Below are 13042 nucleotides of genomic sequence, written 5' to 3' on the forward strand. Positions count from 1 at the left end.
CAGGTTTGCTTTTTCTTCATTACTAGGGTAATGTCAGTCGGCAAATAATAGAATCAGCAGGTAAATGCCAAATAAGCTGACTGGCTGAAATGCTAATTCTTACCTTTAAATGTTAACATTTGGACCCATCAAGTAGGATCCTCTCAAATAACTAAAAAAAAAAAAAAGAAAAAAAAAAATCCCCTGTAGTTGAACATACACTAATCTTCCACACATTTATCAAAACAATCTGTCATGCAGATTCTGCCCTTTAAAGTGTCACTACATTTATTCCATGGCCCAGGTAAAGATCACTATATTGTCTCCCTTGAATGGATAAGGGAATGTCTCATTTACTTTTTGCTTTGCCTGTAGTACATAAAGCCAGCTCCCCACTGTAACTCCCCAAGGGCATGGGATTAGTAGGTAGAGAAATATTGATAGGAGTTTTCCTTTAGTTTCATTGTGAGGAAGTGTACCTTTGCCTCCTCTATCAACAAGCTTTGTTGCCTGAGAGTCCCATGTGGAACAGAGAGTTACCTATCTCTTTGCACAAACTGGGCCTAGGTAGGGGCTGGGTGTCAGCAGGACACCAAGGCAGCTGCTGTGTGGCTGCCTTAGGAGGGAGGGAAAGGGAGCATTCAATACCATACAACTTTGCAAATAGCAGAGCTGCTAACTGCAGAGAAGCACCAGAGCAACAAAAGCCTGAACTCAGATCAAAGCCACTGGGACATAAACTGCCAAAGTCAGAGATAGTGCAAACCTGAGAAAAGACCTCCCTATGGCTAGAGTACAGACAGCACACACTCAGAATGTGAAGCACTGCAGATTTAGACTATGTTGGGATAAAAAGGAAAACAAGAGTGCAGCTCTAAGGATGATCTGTGTCTCTAGCTTATAGATCTCACCCACTGGCTTCAGTTGAACCGTGAATGCAAAATTGATGCTATGTGCACTATTACTTATGTCAACTGTGCCCTCTACTGGCTTGGAACTCCTACCTCTACCCCCACTGTTCTCAAGCTCATTCCTAGCTCAGAAGTTGCTTTTCCAATAAGATTTCCTTTTTCTTCTCCATCTCTTTTAATATACATCATTTCTTCAGTATTTTTAACTATTGTATCCTAATCCTAACTCCATGACCCAGTACAGAGTATATACTCAAGAAACATCTGCCAAGCTGCTACTCACCTGTCAGTATTGTGGAAATGGGAAACACAATTGTGATCTGGGTAAATAAATCACCTGTTCTCTGGTGCTTCCCTTCTGGTGTGGGGGAGGGAGATGGACATTAAATAACTGAATATGCAATTCTTCATTTAGTTAAGAGTTGTATTGGTGGGCTGGGGTTGTGGCTCAGTGGTAGAGCACTTGCGTAGCATGTGTGAGGCACTGGGTTTGATTCTCAGCACCGCATATGAATAAATGAATAAAATAAAGGTCCATCAACAACTTAAAAAAATAAATAAATAATTAAAAAAATAATTGTATTGGGCAATCTAGAAACAAAACACAGTATGCTGAGAGTGGTAATGGGGGTGAACAGTGTAGAAAGGAGATCTCTTGAGAAAAGGAAAGTTTAACTGAGCCCTGAAGTTGGAGATAAACAAGGGTCAGAAGGAGCTGAAGAAAGTGGATTCCAGATAGAGCAAGGAGACAAGGACATAAGTAGAGGTATGTGCCAGGGCCAGATCATAAGCCTAGAAATCAGTTCTGAAGCATGCCCCCCAAACGGAAAAAAACAAGTGGGTTGAGAGTGAGGAGCTGGGTCTGGTGATGTTTCCAAAGGCCACATTGGCTACATAGTAGATAGGAAGAAGGAGCTATGGGAAGTGAGTGTAGAAGGATGGAGGCAGTTCAAGCCAGGGACAGTCTGGACTAGAGAGGGGCAAGCAGGGTGGGAAGAAGGGACCTGATGTGAGAGATGCTATGGAGGCACCCAGGAAGCCTGGGTTTTGGGTGCAGATAAAGGGAAAATGGGACAAGGAAGTTTCAAGAATGACTTTGAGGTTTCTAGGTGGATGGTGTTGCCATCTACAGAGACACAGTGACATAAGCTTAGAAAGAAAAATCCTGAGGCTTCCATTTTAGACACACCAAGTTTGAAAAGCCTATGGAGACATCCATATGGAGACGCTGAGAGGACAGCCGGATATTTAGGTTTGGAGCTCAGAGGTGAGATCTGGCCTAGAAGTACAAATTTGAGAACTCTGTCAGCCCATGGTTTTAAACAAATGGCATTTTCAGTTGCGAAAGATATCTAATCATTTGCAGCGCAATAAAACCAACACTAAACTGCACATGAACTACAGTTCTAAGAAATGCAAGTTACTAATGGATGGGAGACCATCAATGGCAGTATGATATTATTTTTGAAGTTATGAAATTAAAAGATAAACCTAATCAAACATCCCTTAAACATACTTAAAAATAGTCTAGTACTCTACTTTATCCCCTCACCCTTTCCTTATTTTCTATTGCAGCCTTGTTTCAAATCTATAAAATTGGGCATGATGACTAGGGAGTTTTTAGCAAAAAGCCACACACATACACCCACACCCACACCCACACACATATATTTCATCACTTTCTTAACAAAATCCCTACCATAAAACATTCGATTTTTTAGTCTCTAGACAAAAGTAAGCAACCCCAGCATACTTCTCACCAATGGCACATGCTAAATGCATTAGGTTTTTATACTTATTTCTATTTTCTGCACTGGGTTTTGCTTAACAAGTTGCTCAATAATGCCCAAGCAGAAATATATATATATATATAATTTTTTCTTAGCAAGAAAAAGCTCAGCAGTGACTGCAGATCTCTGATAAATAAATCATTATGTACCACGTAATGGGGACAAATGCAAAGTGAATGTCAAACCCACAGCTCTAGCAGAATCTGACCTTGCAAAGCCTAGATTTTGCCCCTTACCTGTGACTACTATGCCCTAAACTACCTGTTTCTGCTCCCAGCATCCATGCTTCCTTCTTCCTCCCAATCTCTATGCATCAAATAAATGCATCAGACCCTTTTATTCCTGGCCTTCAAGAAACAAAAAGATTAAAATGCGGGCAAAAAAGGGGAAAATGAGTCACCAATTTTTAATGCCTAAAATAAAACTGCCTGGACCCCAGGTGATTTAGATACTGAATACCAACTACTCACGTTCCAAATGTTAGCTATGTCCTTCAGTTTGGGTTAGACGCCCTAGGGGTCTAACCTTGGTACTGCTACTGAGGGATGATTCAGTCTTCCTGACTGCTTTGCCCAACCATGAAGTTGCTCAATGACCCTTAACTCCATCTGGCTTGCATCTTCCCATGATAATATTTCATTTCCTATTTTTGGTATTAACTTTAGTATGTGTCCTTCTTTCATCATTTCTCTATGTTAACTTCTAATCTAAACTCAACTGGGAATAATTTGCAGTCATGCAGATGGGATGCTCATATATTTGGTTAAACAATATTTGGGGTGTGTCTCTTAGGGTGTTTCTGGAGGAGACCAATATTGGAATTGGTAGGTTGGATAAAGCAGAGTTGTCCTCCTCAAGGGGACTGAACCTCATCCAATCTGCTGAAGGCCTGATAGAACAAAAGGCTGAGGAAGGGAACATTTCTCTGCCTGGCTGAGTTTGAGCTGGGGCATTGGTTTTCTCCTGCCTTTGGACTTGGACCCAGACTGGAACTTACACTATTGGTTCTCTGGCTTCTCAGACCTTGGGTCTTGGACTGGAGCAATATCATTAGTTTCCTGCTTACCAAGATTTTGGAATTCCTCAGCTTCCATAATCATGTGAACCAGTTCCTTATAATAGATCACTTTCTATATGTACATATATCAGAGTGGTTCTGGTTCTCTGGAGAACCATGCCTAATATTGGATTCTAGTACAAAATTAACTTTTAGAACTTCTTAGATCTCTCTTGGTGGGCTTATACATCAAAAGTCATTTTCTTCAAAATGTATTAAATTTTCTTAAAACGTAGGCTAATTGTGCTCTCTACTACTTTCTCTGGATAATATAAACCTATAAGAAAATGGGGTCACTTTCTCAGATTCTTATTTTTAGCTGTATATGGATTCAGCTGATTCCTTATAATGTCTTTATTCCTATTTTATCTTGCCCCTCATTTCTGATTTATAATTTTAATCAGGAAATCATCATTTTAATGTCTATCTGATCAGGATGTGTATTCTCACACAACTGTAGCACTTCTCTTTCATTTCTTTTGCTTTCAATAAAGAAACATGATCTTATATTTCTGGTTTTTACCTTCTTATATGGAGCTTAGCCATCACACTGCTTTTAGTTTGTTTTTAGTCTGAATTCTATTTTTCTACTTTTTAAAAAATATTTTTATTTGTTCTAATTAGTTATACATGACAGTAGAATGCGTTTTGACACATTATACATAAATGGAGTATAACTTCTCAGTCTCCTGGTTGTGATGTAGAGTTACACAGGTCATGTAACCATATATGCACATAGGGTCATAATGTCCAATTCATTCTATTATCCTTCTTCTCTTCATACTCCCTCACCTCCCTTCACTCCCTTCTGTCTAATTCAAAGTACCTCTATTCTTTCTTACTCCCCCACACCCTTATCTTGAAGTAGCATCTGATTATCAGAGAAAACATTGAGCCTTTGATTCTTTAGGATTGGCTTATTTTGCTTAGCATGATATTTTCCAGCTCCATCCATTTACCAGCAAATGCCATAATTTCATTCTTAAAGGCTGAGTAATATTCCATTGTGTATATATTCTAAATTTTCTTTATTCATTCATCTGTTGAAGGGCCCCTAGTTTGGTTCCATAGTTTAGTCATTATGAATTGAGCTGCTATAAACATTGATGCATCACACTGCTTTTTGAATCTGTCTCCTCTATGCATGTGTGGTAAGCAGAATGCAATCCCCTAAATGTGTCCATATCCTAATTTTCTGGACCCTATGAACTGTGTTATGGATAAAGAAACTTTGCAGATACACTTGAATTAAAGATATCAAGATGAGGAATTATCCTGGACATACATAGGGGCCCATGCAATCTCAGGGATCATCATACATGAAAGAGCCAAAAGAACCAGAGTTAGAGATCTGGAGATGCGGTGCAGTTGACCTTGAAGAGGAAAGAAGTGGACCATGAGCCAAGGGATGCAAGTGGTCTTTAAAAACTAAGAAAAGAAAATGAATGGTTCCTTAGACCTCCAAAAAGAAATACTGTCTGGCAATCCTGAGTTTTGCCCAATGAGAACCAGAGTTCTATTCTACGTTAATAAGAAGATAAGAAAATTTTGTTGTTCAAAGCCACTAAGTTTGTGGTTGCTGTTACAATGTGTTATAGCTTGAATGTGAAGTGTCCCCACGAAGCTCACGTGTGAGACAATGAAAAAGGTTTAGAGGAAAAATGACAGGGTCATGATAATCTTAATCCCACACTACCACTAAAATCCAATCAATGAATTAATCCATTGATGAGATTAATTGGATGGTGGCTGAAGGCAGGTGAAGTGTGGCTGGAGATGGTGGGAATGGAGGTGTGGCTTTGGGTATATATTTTGTATCTGGTGAGCGAAGCCTCTCTCTCTGCCTTCTGATCAACATGAGAGCTGCTTCCCTCCTGTAAACTCTTCTGCCATGATGTTCTGCCACACCTTAAGCCCCGAGGAATGGAACCAGCTGTCCATGGACTGAGACCTCTGAAACCATGAGCCTGCAAATAAACGTTTCCTTCTCTACAGTTGTTCTGGCCAGGTCTTTTAGTCACAGCAGTGAAAAAGCGGACTAAAACACAGCAGCAATGGGAAAGTACCTTAGCACAACTATCTCCAAAACACGAGTCTTTCTATACCTGTTCATCTCTTTAGGGTAAAAGAAAAAAAAATGTACCTATTTCTCGTTATTTGGATATAGTCCCTTTGGGGAAACTAGGGCATCTAATCCCAAATTCTCTCTAAAAAAATGTTTCCTCTATCCTAGGAATGTGTTGTATTTTGTTTTAGAAGTCAAAAGTCTTAGGCTTTATCTTTTACCCATTATTTGGAGTGGGCTTATCCCGGGAGTTCTTGCACTAGGGTTCTTTGCATCCCCACCGTGCCCTAATTACACAGTTTTATATTGACCCTCTTCTTCCACCTCCACTTGAATAGTCTTCTAACCACCATCCAAGACAACACATCCTTTTTCTTCACAACATTTGTAGGGTCAGCTTTTTTCACTGCACATTTTATTTTCCTTATAAAAATCTCCTCTTTCAACTGGAAAAGAAAAATATGCTCATCTATCCCTTAGATTCAAGGTTACTGACACAGAAACCCTTTCCAGGTTTCCCAAACACTAATGCACAGACCCACGTGATTTAAACAAGGGAGTTTGAGCCCTGGAAGGCCTTCAGGTCACTTGCTGTTTTTCTCCGTGAAGACAGGCTTCCTTCTGATGCGCTGTGCCCTTCTAATTATACATGGCAGTCTCTGTTTCTTCAGCGATGAGTTAGTGAACATCAAGTCAAGCCCTGCCCTGCAGGGGCATGAAAGCTTTTCCTCTCATGTTGACTGTGAGCTGCTTTTGCTTCTCCATCATCCTCCTCCAAGGGGAGCATCCTATACATTCCCTGCCCCCTTGTCCTTTTCCATGCCACCATACCACAATCACTGACCTCACAACCTTGACCCAGAGCCTCTCCTTCAGGGCTTGGCTCAGACCTTGCAGAATCTACATATCCTGCATCATAAGTCCTTTTGCCCTTCACTGGGCAATAAATAAATACTCTCATCTACTTCCACAAAGATTCAGTATTTTTATTCCTGGAAGGTTGCAGTTTCTTGTCTTTACAATCTATCTAGTCTTGCTTTCTATACTGCCTGTGGGGTTTAGAAACAGGAAACAGGGCCATATACAGAGCAAATCTCACAGAAGCATAAATGAACACAATTCCCCCAAATAAGTTCCTTACACTTTAAAACTATCTTGATTACCTGAATGACTATTTTATGAGAGTTTAACCTAACAAAAACTTATCTGGTCAGTATGGGAGAAATATGGCAGAAATCAAATATGGCAGAAATCAGAGACAGCAACAAACTTTCCTTAGTTTGGTGAGGCAGAGTTGGTGCCTGAGTTAGACTGGGGAGTCTGGCTGGGAACCTCATCTACTCTGCACTTCTGCACTTATCTACCCAACCCTGGAGGAGTTCTAGACCCTTGCAACAGAATCCTGAGGACTCTGAGGAGCAGTTTGAAAAACGCCACAAAAAAATCTTTTCTCTAGGGTGAGGTTTTTTTTTTTTTTTTTTTTTAAAGGGGAGAAGTTCACCAATTGGAAAAAACAATAAATTAAATATGATGTATTATTTCAGTATAATAAGATACAACAGTGATATAAAAGTATACTACTAAAATCATAAAAAGCACTCCAAAGAATTACATACAACATGAATGTTATCTTTATAGGACAAAAAGATAAAAAAAAAAATCAGGAAAGAAAAAACGGATACAATCTGTTTTTGTAATTATGTAATAAATGTCTAGAATATAGGAACCAGAATCTCTGATATTCTAGAAATTTGTATGAAGAAAGTGAAAGTACACACAGGAGACCTTGAGTACATCTATGATAAATTTCTTTCTTTCTTTTTTTAAATATTTATTTATTTGTAGATGAACACACAGTATATTTATTTATATTTATGGGATGTTGAGGATCGAAGCCTGTGCCTCACACATGTGAGGCAAGTTTTACCACCGAGCTACAGTCCCAGCCCATCTTTCTTTTTTTTTTTAAAGTATTTTTTTTTAGTAATAGATGAACATAATATCTTTATTTATTTATCTTTATGTGGTGGTAAGGATCCAACCCAGCCCCTCACATGTGCTAGGCAAGTGCTCTATCACTGAGCCATAACCCCAGCCTCTGATAAATTTCTTGATAAAAGTCCTAAATCAGATATCTGATGTTAAGATGTTTTATGATTTATTCATATTATGCTCTATTCTTGTTTGTCAGTTCATTACATTTTATGATAAAATAATGTAAAAAAGGTTTGTTTAGTATATTGGAAATCCTATTTCAAAAGAATTATGTATGCATACATATATGTATTCATGTGGAGAAATGATTCTTAGAATCTATAAAAAGATTTTTTACTTAATGAAGCTGATGAAGTAGGTGGGGATTTACTCTTATTTACTTTAGGAAAAAAATGAGAAGAAATCAAGAAGCAATGGGATTATGTAACAGAAATTATGACAAAATCAATTTAGTAACATTACTTGCTATTGAGATAAAATAAAAAATGACAGCACATAAAACTTCCATATAGTTTTAGTCAGGACAAAAATCAATTGAAAACTTTGAAAAACAAGAGATAAAACGAGGATCATATGGGTGCTTATGAAAACCTCTGAAGGAAATGTTACATTTTTATTGACATTAAAAACAATCTAGAAAAAAAAAAGTCCCCCAAAAATCACGTTACATTACAAGTAGTTATGATTAGAATAAAACATTTAATCATTAGTTTTCATTCTTTCTTCCTTTTTTTTTTTTTTTTTTTTTTTTTTTTTTTTTTNTGGGTTGAACCCAGGACCTGGTACATGCTACACTGAACTAAATCCCTTTATATTTCTTTTGAGACAGGATCTTACTGTTGTTGCCTAGGCTGGCCTCAACTCTGGGGCTTAGGTGATCCTCTAGTCACAACCTCCTGAGGATCTGGGACTATAGGCATACACCACTGTGTCTCGTTCATTCTTTCTAGAAATAATGTTTTATAAGTCATGCTTTTATATTTGACCACTAAATAAATCTGTCATACAAATTACAATGTTTTGAGAAAGTGATTTAATTTTTTAAAAAACATTTTCTGCTGACCACAAACTAGGTATATAATGGTCTTCTAGAGACATAATTTTATCTGGAACTCAGCCTACCTGGATTGGTATAAAGCTGGCTTTCCACAGTTTTGCCAATGCACTGCAGCTTAATGGCCTGCAGGGAATCATCCACGTGCATGATGGTGGGCAGGCTACCCAGGGTGTCCTGCACCAAGTTGGCTACTTCCCGAACATCGAAGAGCTTCAGCAGCTCTGAGTACACTGCTGGGAAGGAACTCAGAAACACAGCCTTGAAGAGAAGAGAAATTTAAATCAATTCCCTGATAAATCATGAGAATTGTGACAGTATTTTAAAATGGAAGGAACATGAATACAAAATATTTCTGTTACCAAAACTAAAAAGGCAAAAGATCTGTGACAGAAGAAAGTTTTTAGGAATATGCAAAGAAACAACATAATAAAAACTAAGAGAATCTAAAAATCACACTAGCAAAATGATTGGCAAAATCCCCACAGAATCAGTAAAAGACAACGTGACAGAAGAGAATGAATGCATTACTAAGACCTGGATTGCAGTCACTTGGATTTCATTCTGTTTTGGCAAAGCTTTCTGAAATGGTCATTTTAATCTCATTTATCTCTAAGAGGCTGAACATATCGATTCCCTAAAACATTCAATTTATGATTTAAGAGAAAACACAGGGCAGGGCAGAAAGCTCAGGTTAAATAAAGTACTAACTTGTTTTCTAATCAACACTGTGACTTTGGAAAGTCATTTTAGTTTTACCACTTGTAAAATAAAAAAGATCATTGAACAATCTCTTGCATCACTTCATGATCTATTATAAACCAAAAAGTGTATGTAAAGACTAAGAACAATTATTTTTTGGTCAATAAAGGAAGCTTATGATCATTTTATATGGAAAAAATGGATGCCAATGTCAACTCCTGAGAGACATAACTTAAAAAATCGGGCTACGACTGAACATCAAAACAAACTCAGCTCTTGTAAATTCCATAAACAGAAGGCAATGGAAGGAGCTGTCAATCAGCCTTAACTGCAGTCAGTGAGGGAAGCCGGCACAGGTTTCCACTATATTGAGCCTACAGAGCTCACTGGCTGCCCAGCCAGGGAAAGTTAACGCCATGGAAACTGAGTGCTGTCTACATGTGCTGATGATTCAAATTCAAAGAGCTAACGATTATGCTCTTGACTCTTAAAAATTATAATTTACTTCTTACTTAAAGTCAATAACTTGGTAATCTCTGTTAAAGACTATATTTATATAACTTTCAATGTACTCTGCAAAGAGCTGAGTCATATGAATGAAGTAAAATACAAATGAAATGAAATAAAATGAGCCTAGTTTTCAGATTACTAAAACGTCAAATAAGTTGATTTTCTTCATGTACCCTTTAATTTATCCCTTAATTCTTTATTTACATCTTTTTTACTTCAAAAAAGTACCTGACTTTTTTATTATTACATATGTAATAAGACTATTAAAAAGGATAAAGAAACAAAGACTTTATGACAAGGACAGAAAGAAGTACTAGGGCAAGCTAAGAGTTTTTACTGAAAATAAAAATAAAAGTACAATTTAGTTTTGACCTTCCTGGTGGCCAAGACAAATAGGGAAAAATAATCAGCAGGAATTTACAGCGATATCTTGGGCCTTTTAACCTTCTGTCATTCCTTTTCTTTTTCAGGGGATCCTGGAGCAGGGGTCTGTCTGTGGAATGGGAAACCAAAAACCATTGCTACCCCAGTGAGTTAGCCCTTAGTACTGCCCAAGGCAGAGGTACCCAGGAAAGTGTCATTGCAGAGCTGGGCTGTGGCCATGACATTAAATGAACCTCCTTACTAGGACCAGAACAGACAGATGTGGGGCTGCTGTCCACTGATCCAATCTGAGAGATTGCTGGGATGGCTCCTCTGTCTCAAAGGAGTAGGCTCTGCCCTGAGTTGTAGCCATGGAAGAAATGCAAAACTGATCAAGAAAACTGGATTTCTACCTTCAAGGCAACCTGATAGAAAAACCAAGGCCATGAATATCCTTGGTTCTGGATGTAATAGAGAGAATTCAAAGAAGACCCCCAATGACCTTTGTTCCCACTGTTCTTACAATTATATTATGCTATAAGGCAAATGGGATTTTGCAGACGTAATGAAGGTTACTAATCAGTTGGCCTTAAAATATCGATTATACAGATGTACCTAACCTAATCACAAACCTTTAAAACAGAGTTTACTCTGGCTGGTAGCAGAAACAATCAGAGAGATTCAAAGCATGAAAAGGATTCAGCATATGTTTGCTGGCTTTGAAGATGGAGAAGGCACATGCTGAAGAATGCCAGTGGTTCTAGAAGCTAAGAGTATCTCCCATGCCCCAGCTCACAGCCATCAAGGGAAGCGGACCTCAGTCTTACAAACACAAGGAAAGATTTCTGCCAACAGCCTAAAAAAAATCCTGAGAGCATATTCTTTTCCTAAGCCGCCAGATAAGACATCAAAGCCAATTCCTTGATTTTAGCTTTGGGAGACCTTCAGCAAAGAACTCAGTGAACTCTGACTAGACATCCAATCTTCAGAATTATGACCCCATAAAAGAGCATTATTTAAAGTCATTAAGCTGTGGTCATTTGTTATTCAACAACAGAAAAGGGTCACACTGAATCAATCAGATGAGTGACACCCTGCTTTTGTGAAAAAAGGTGTGGGATCACAAGGAAACCTGATATGGAAAGAAGTATGGCCTTCCCCTTCCTCCCAAAATATAGAGGGCCATGCATTCATTAAAAAACTCATCACTCTAGGGTGTTGGGGTGGTGGCCCAGCAGTAGAGTGCTGGCCTAGCATGTGTGAGGTACTGGATTAGATTCTCAGCACTGCATATAAATAAATAAAATAAAGGTCCATAGACAACTAAAAAATATTAAAAAAACCCTCACCAATCTATCATTTTATATGAGCTTTTTCTTAGCGTCAAACTAAAAAGAAAATTATCACATCAAAATTTAGGGGTAAAGGATATTGTACAAAACAATAAAGAATGACTTCAGAAAAATTTATAAAGATATTCAGAAGCCTTGCACATATTTTGTATATTATCTCTTGATTAGGAAAAAATCAAATATGATTATGTTTTGGGAGTTGGCTTTATGTCTTATCTGGCATTTAAGGGAAAAATCAAATATGATTATATATTTATTTATTTATTTGGTAACAGGGATTGAACCCAGGGCACTTAACTACTGAGCCACATCCCCAGCCCTTTTAAAAATATTTTATTAGAGATAGTGTCTCACTAAGCTGCTGAGGCTGGCTTTGAACTCGTGAGCCTCCTGCTTCAACCTCCTGAGTTGCTGGGATTACAGGCATGTATCATCGCGCACAGTTCGAATACAATTCTGGAAAGGTGCCAAAGTTGTTTCTCAAACTTGGTTGTAGATAGAATGTCAATAACCAAGAGCAATAGAAGTCAGTGTGTTACAAAAATAAAAGCAGAACTACTCTCCCTGCAGTACCACAGTGGCCCGAGTCACCTTATGGGGATGGTTAGGGTTCAATAGAAATACAACTAAGGTAAAGATAGCTTTAAAGGGGGTTAGAAACCTCTAGAATGCCTAGGAAGTGAGAACCCATGAATTAAGGTTACTCTTAAGAGTAAGAAAATATTTTTCAGGTTCAAATTAGGCAAACTTTGTCTCTGAAACCAGTAAAGAGAAATCTTAGGATGAAAACTCAAGTTACGAATAGCTTTTGTAGAAACGGAAACATGATGGGAACTCTAAAGGAACATGTGGTTAGCCTGCTGGATTATGCTTCTCAAATATTGACTACTTCAAGTAGGGTTTGGCTACTGGGCATTTGATATTGAGGTCTCTGGCAAGTTCCTGAAGTGCAGTGATTGTGCTGTTGACTAGAGAGGCCAAGATGACATTTAAAAGAGCCTGTGTTGTATCCTTTCCCAGATGGAAGATGAGTCCATCACTGTACAGAAGAGAATGTGACAAGAATAGCAATAAACTGTCAGAAAAAGCACAGCTCTATTATCTTCTGCTGTTTTTGCTATCATATACTATGCCTTCCAAATGCCCCATGTCACCAAATTGTGTCAAAACCATTAAGGACCTAATTTGATCTCATCTCCCTTGATATGTGCTCAAGGATTAAAAGTCTCTGGTCTCGAGAGGATGAACAGAGCCTGCTTCTTCT

At 38.2% G+C, this 13042-nt stretch overlaps 1 protein-coding gene across 4 annotated transcripts in view; it reads right to left on the reverse strand.

Annotated features, from left to right (window-relative positions):
* The window catches only part of Dock4 (dedicator of cytokinesis 4), a 443711-nt gene that overhangs the window by 116582 nt on the left and 314087 nt on the right, over positions 1–13042 (reverse strand). For all 4 annotated transcript variants that reach the window (XM_048799621.1, XM_015498141.2, XM_048799623.1 and 1 more), the window contains exon 23: positions 8920–9112. In XM_048799621.1, coding sequence (XP_048655578.1) covers positions 8920–9112 — 193 coding nt within the window. The remainder of the gene's footprint in view (positions 1–8919; positions 9113–13042) is intronic.

This window comes from Marmota marmota, unplaced genomic scaffold, assembly GCF_001458135.2.
Source record: "Marmota marmota marmota unplaced genomic scaffold, marMar, whole genome shotgun sequence".
Taxonomy (NCBI): Eukaryota; Metazoa; Chordata; class Mammalia; order Rodentia; family Sciuridae; genus Marmota; species Marmota marmota.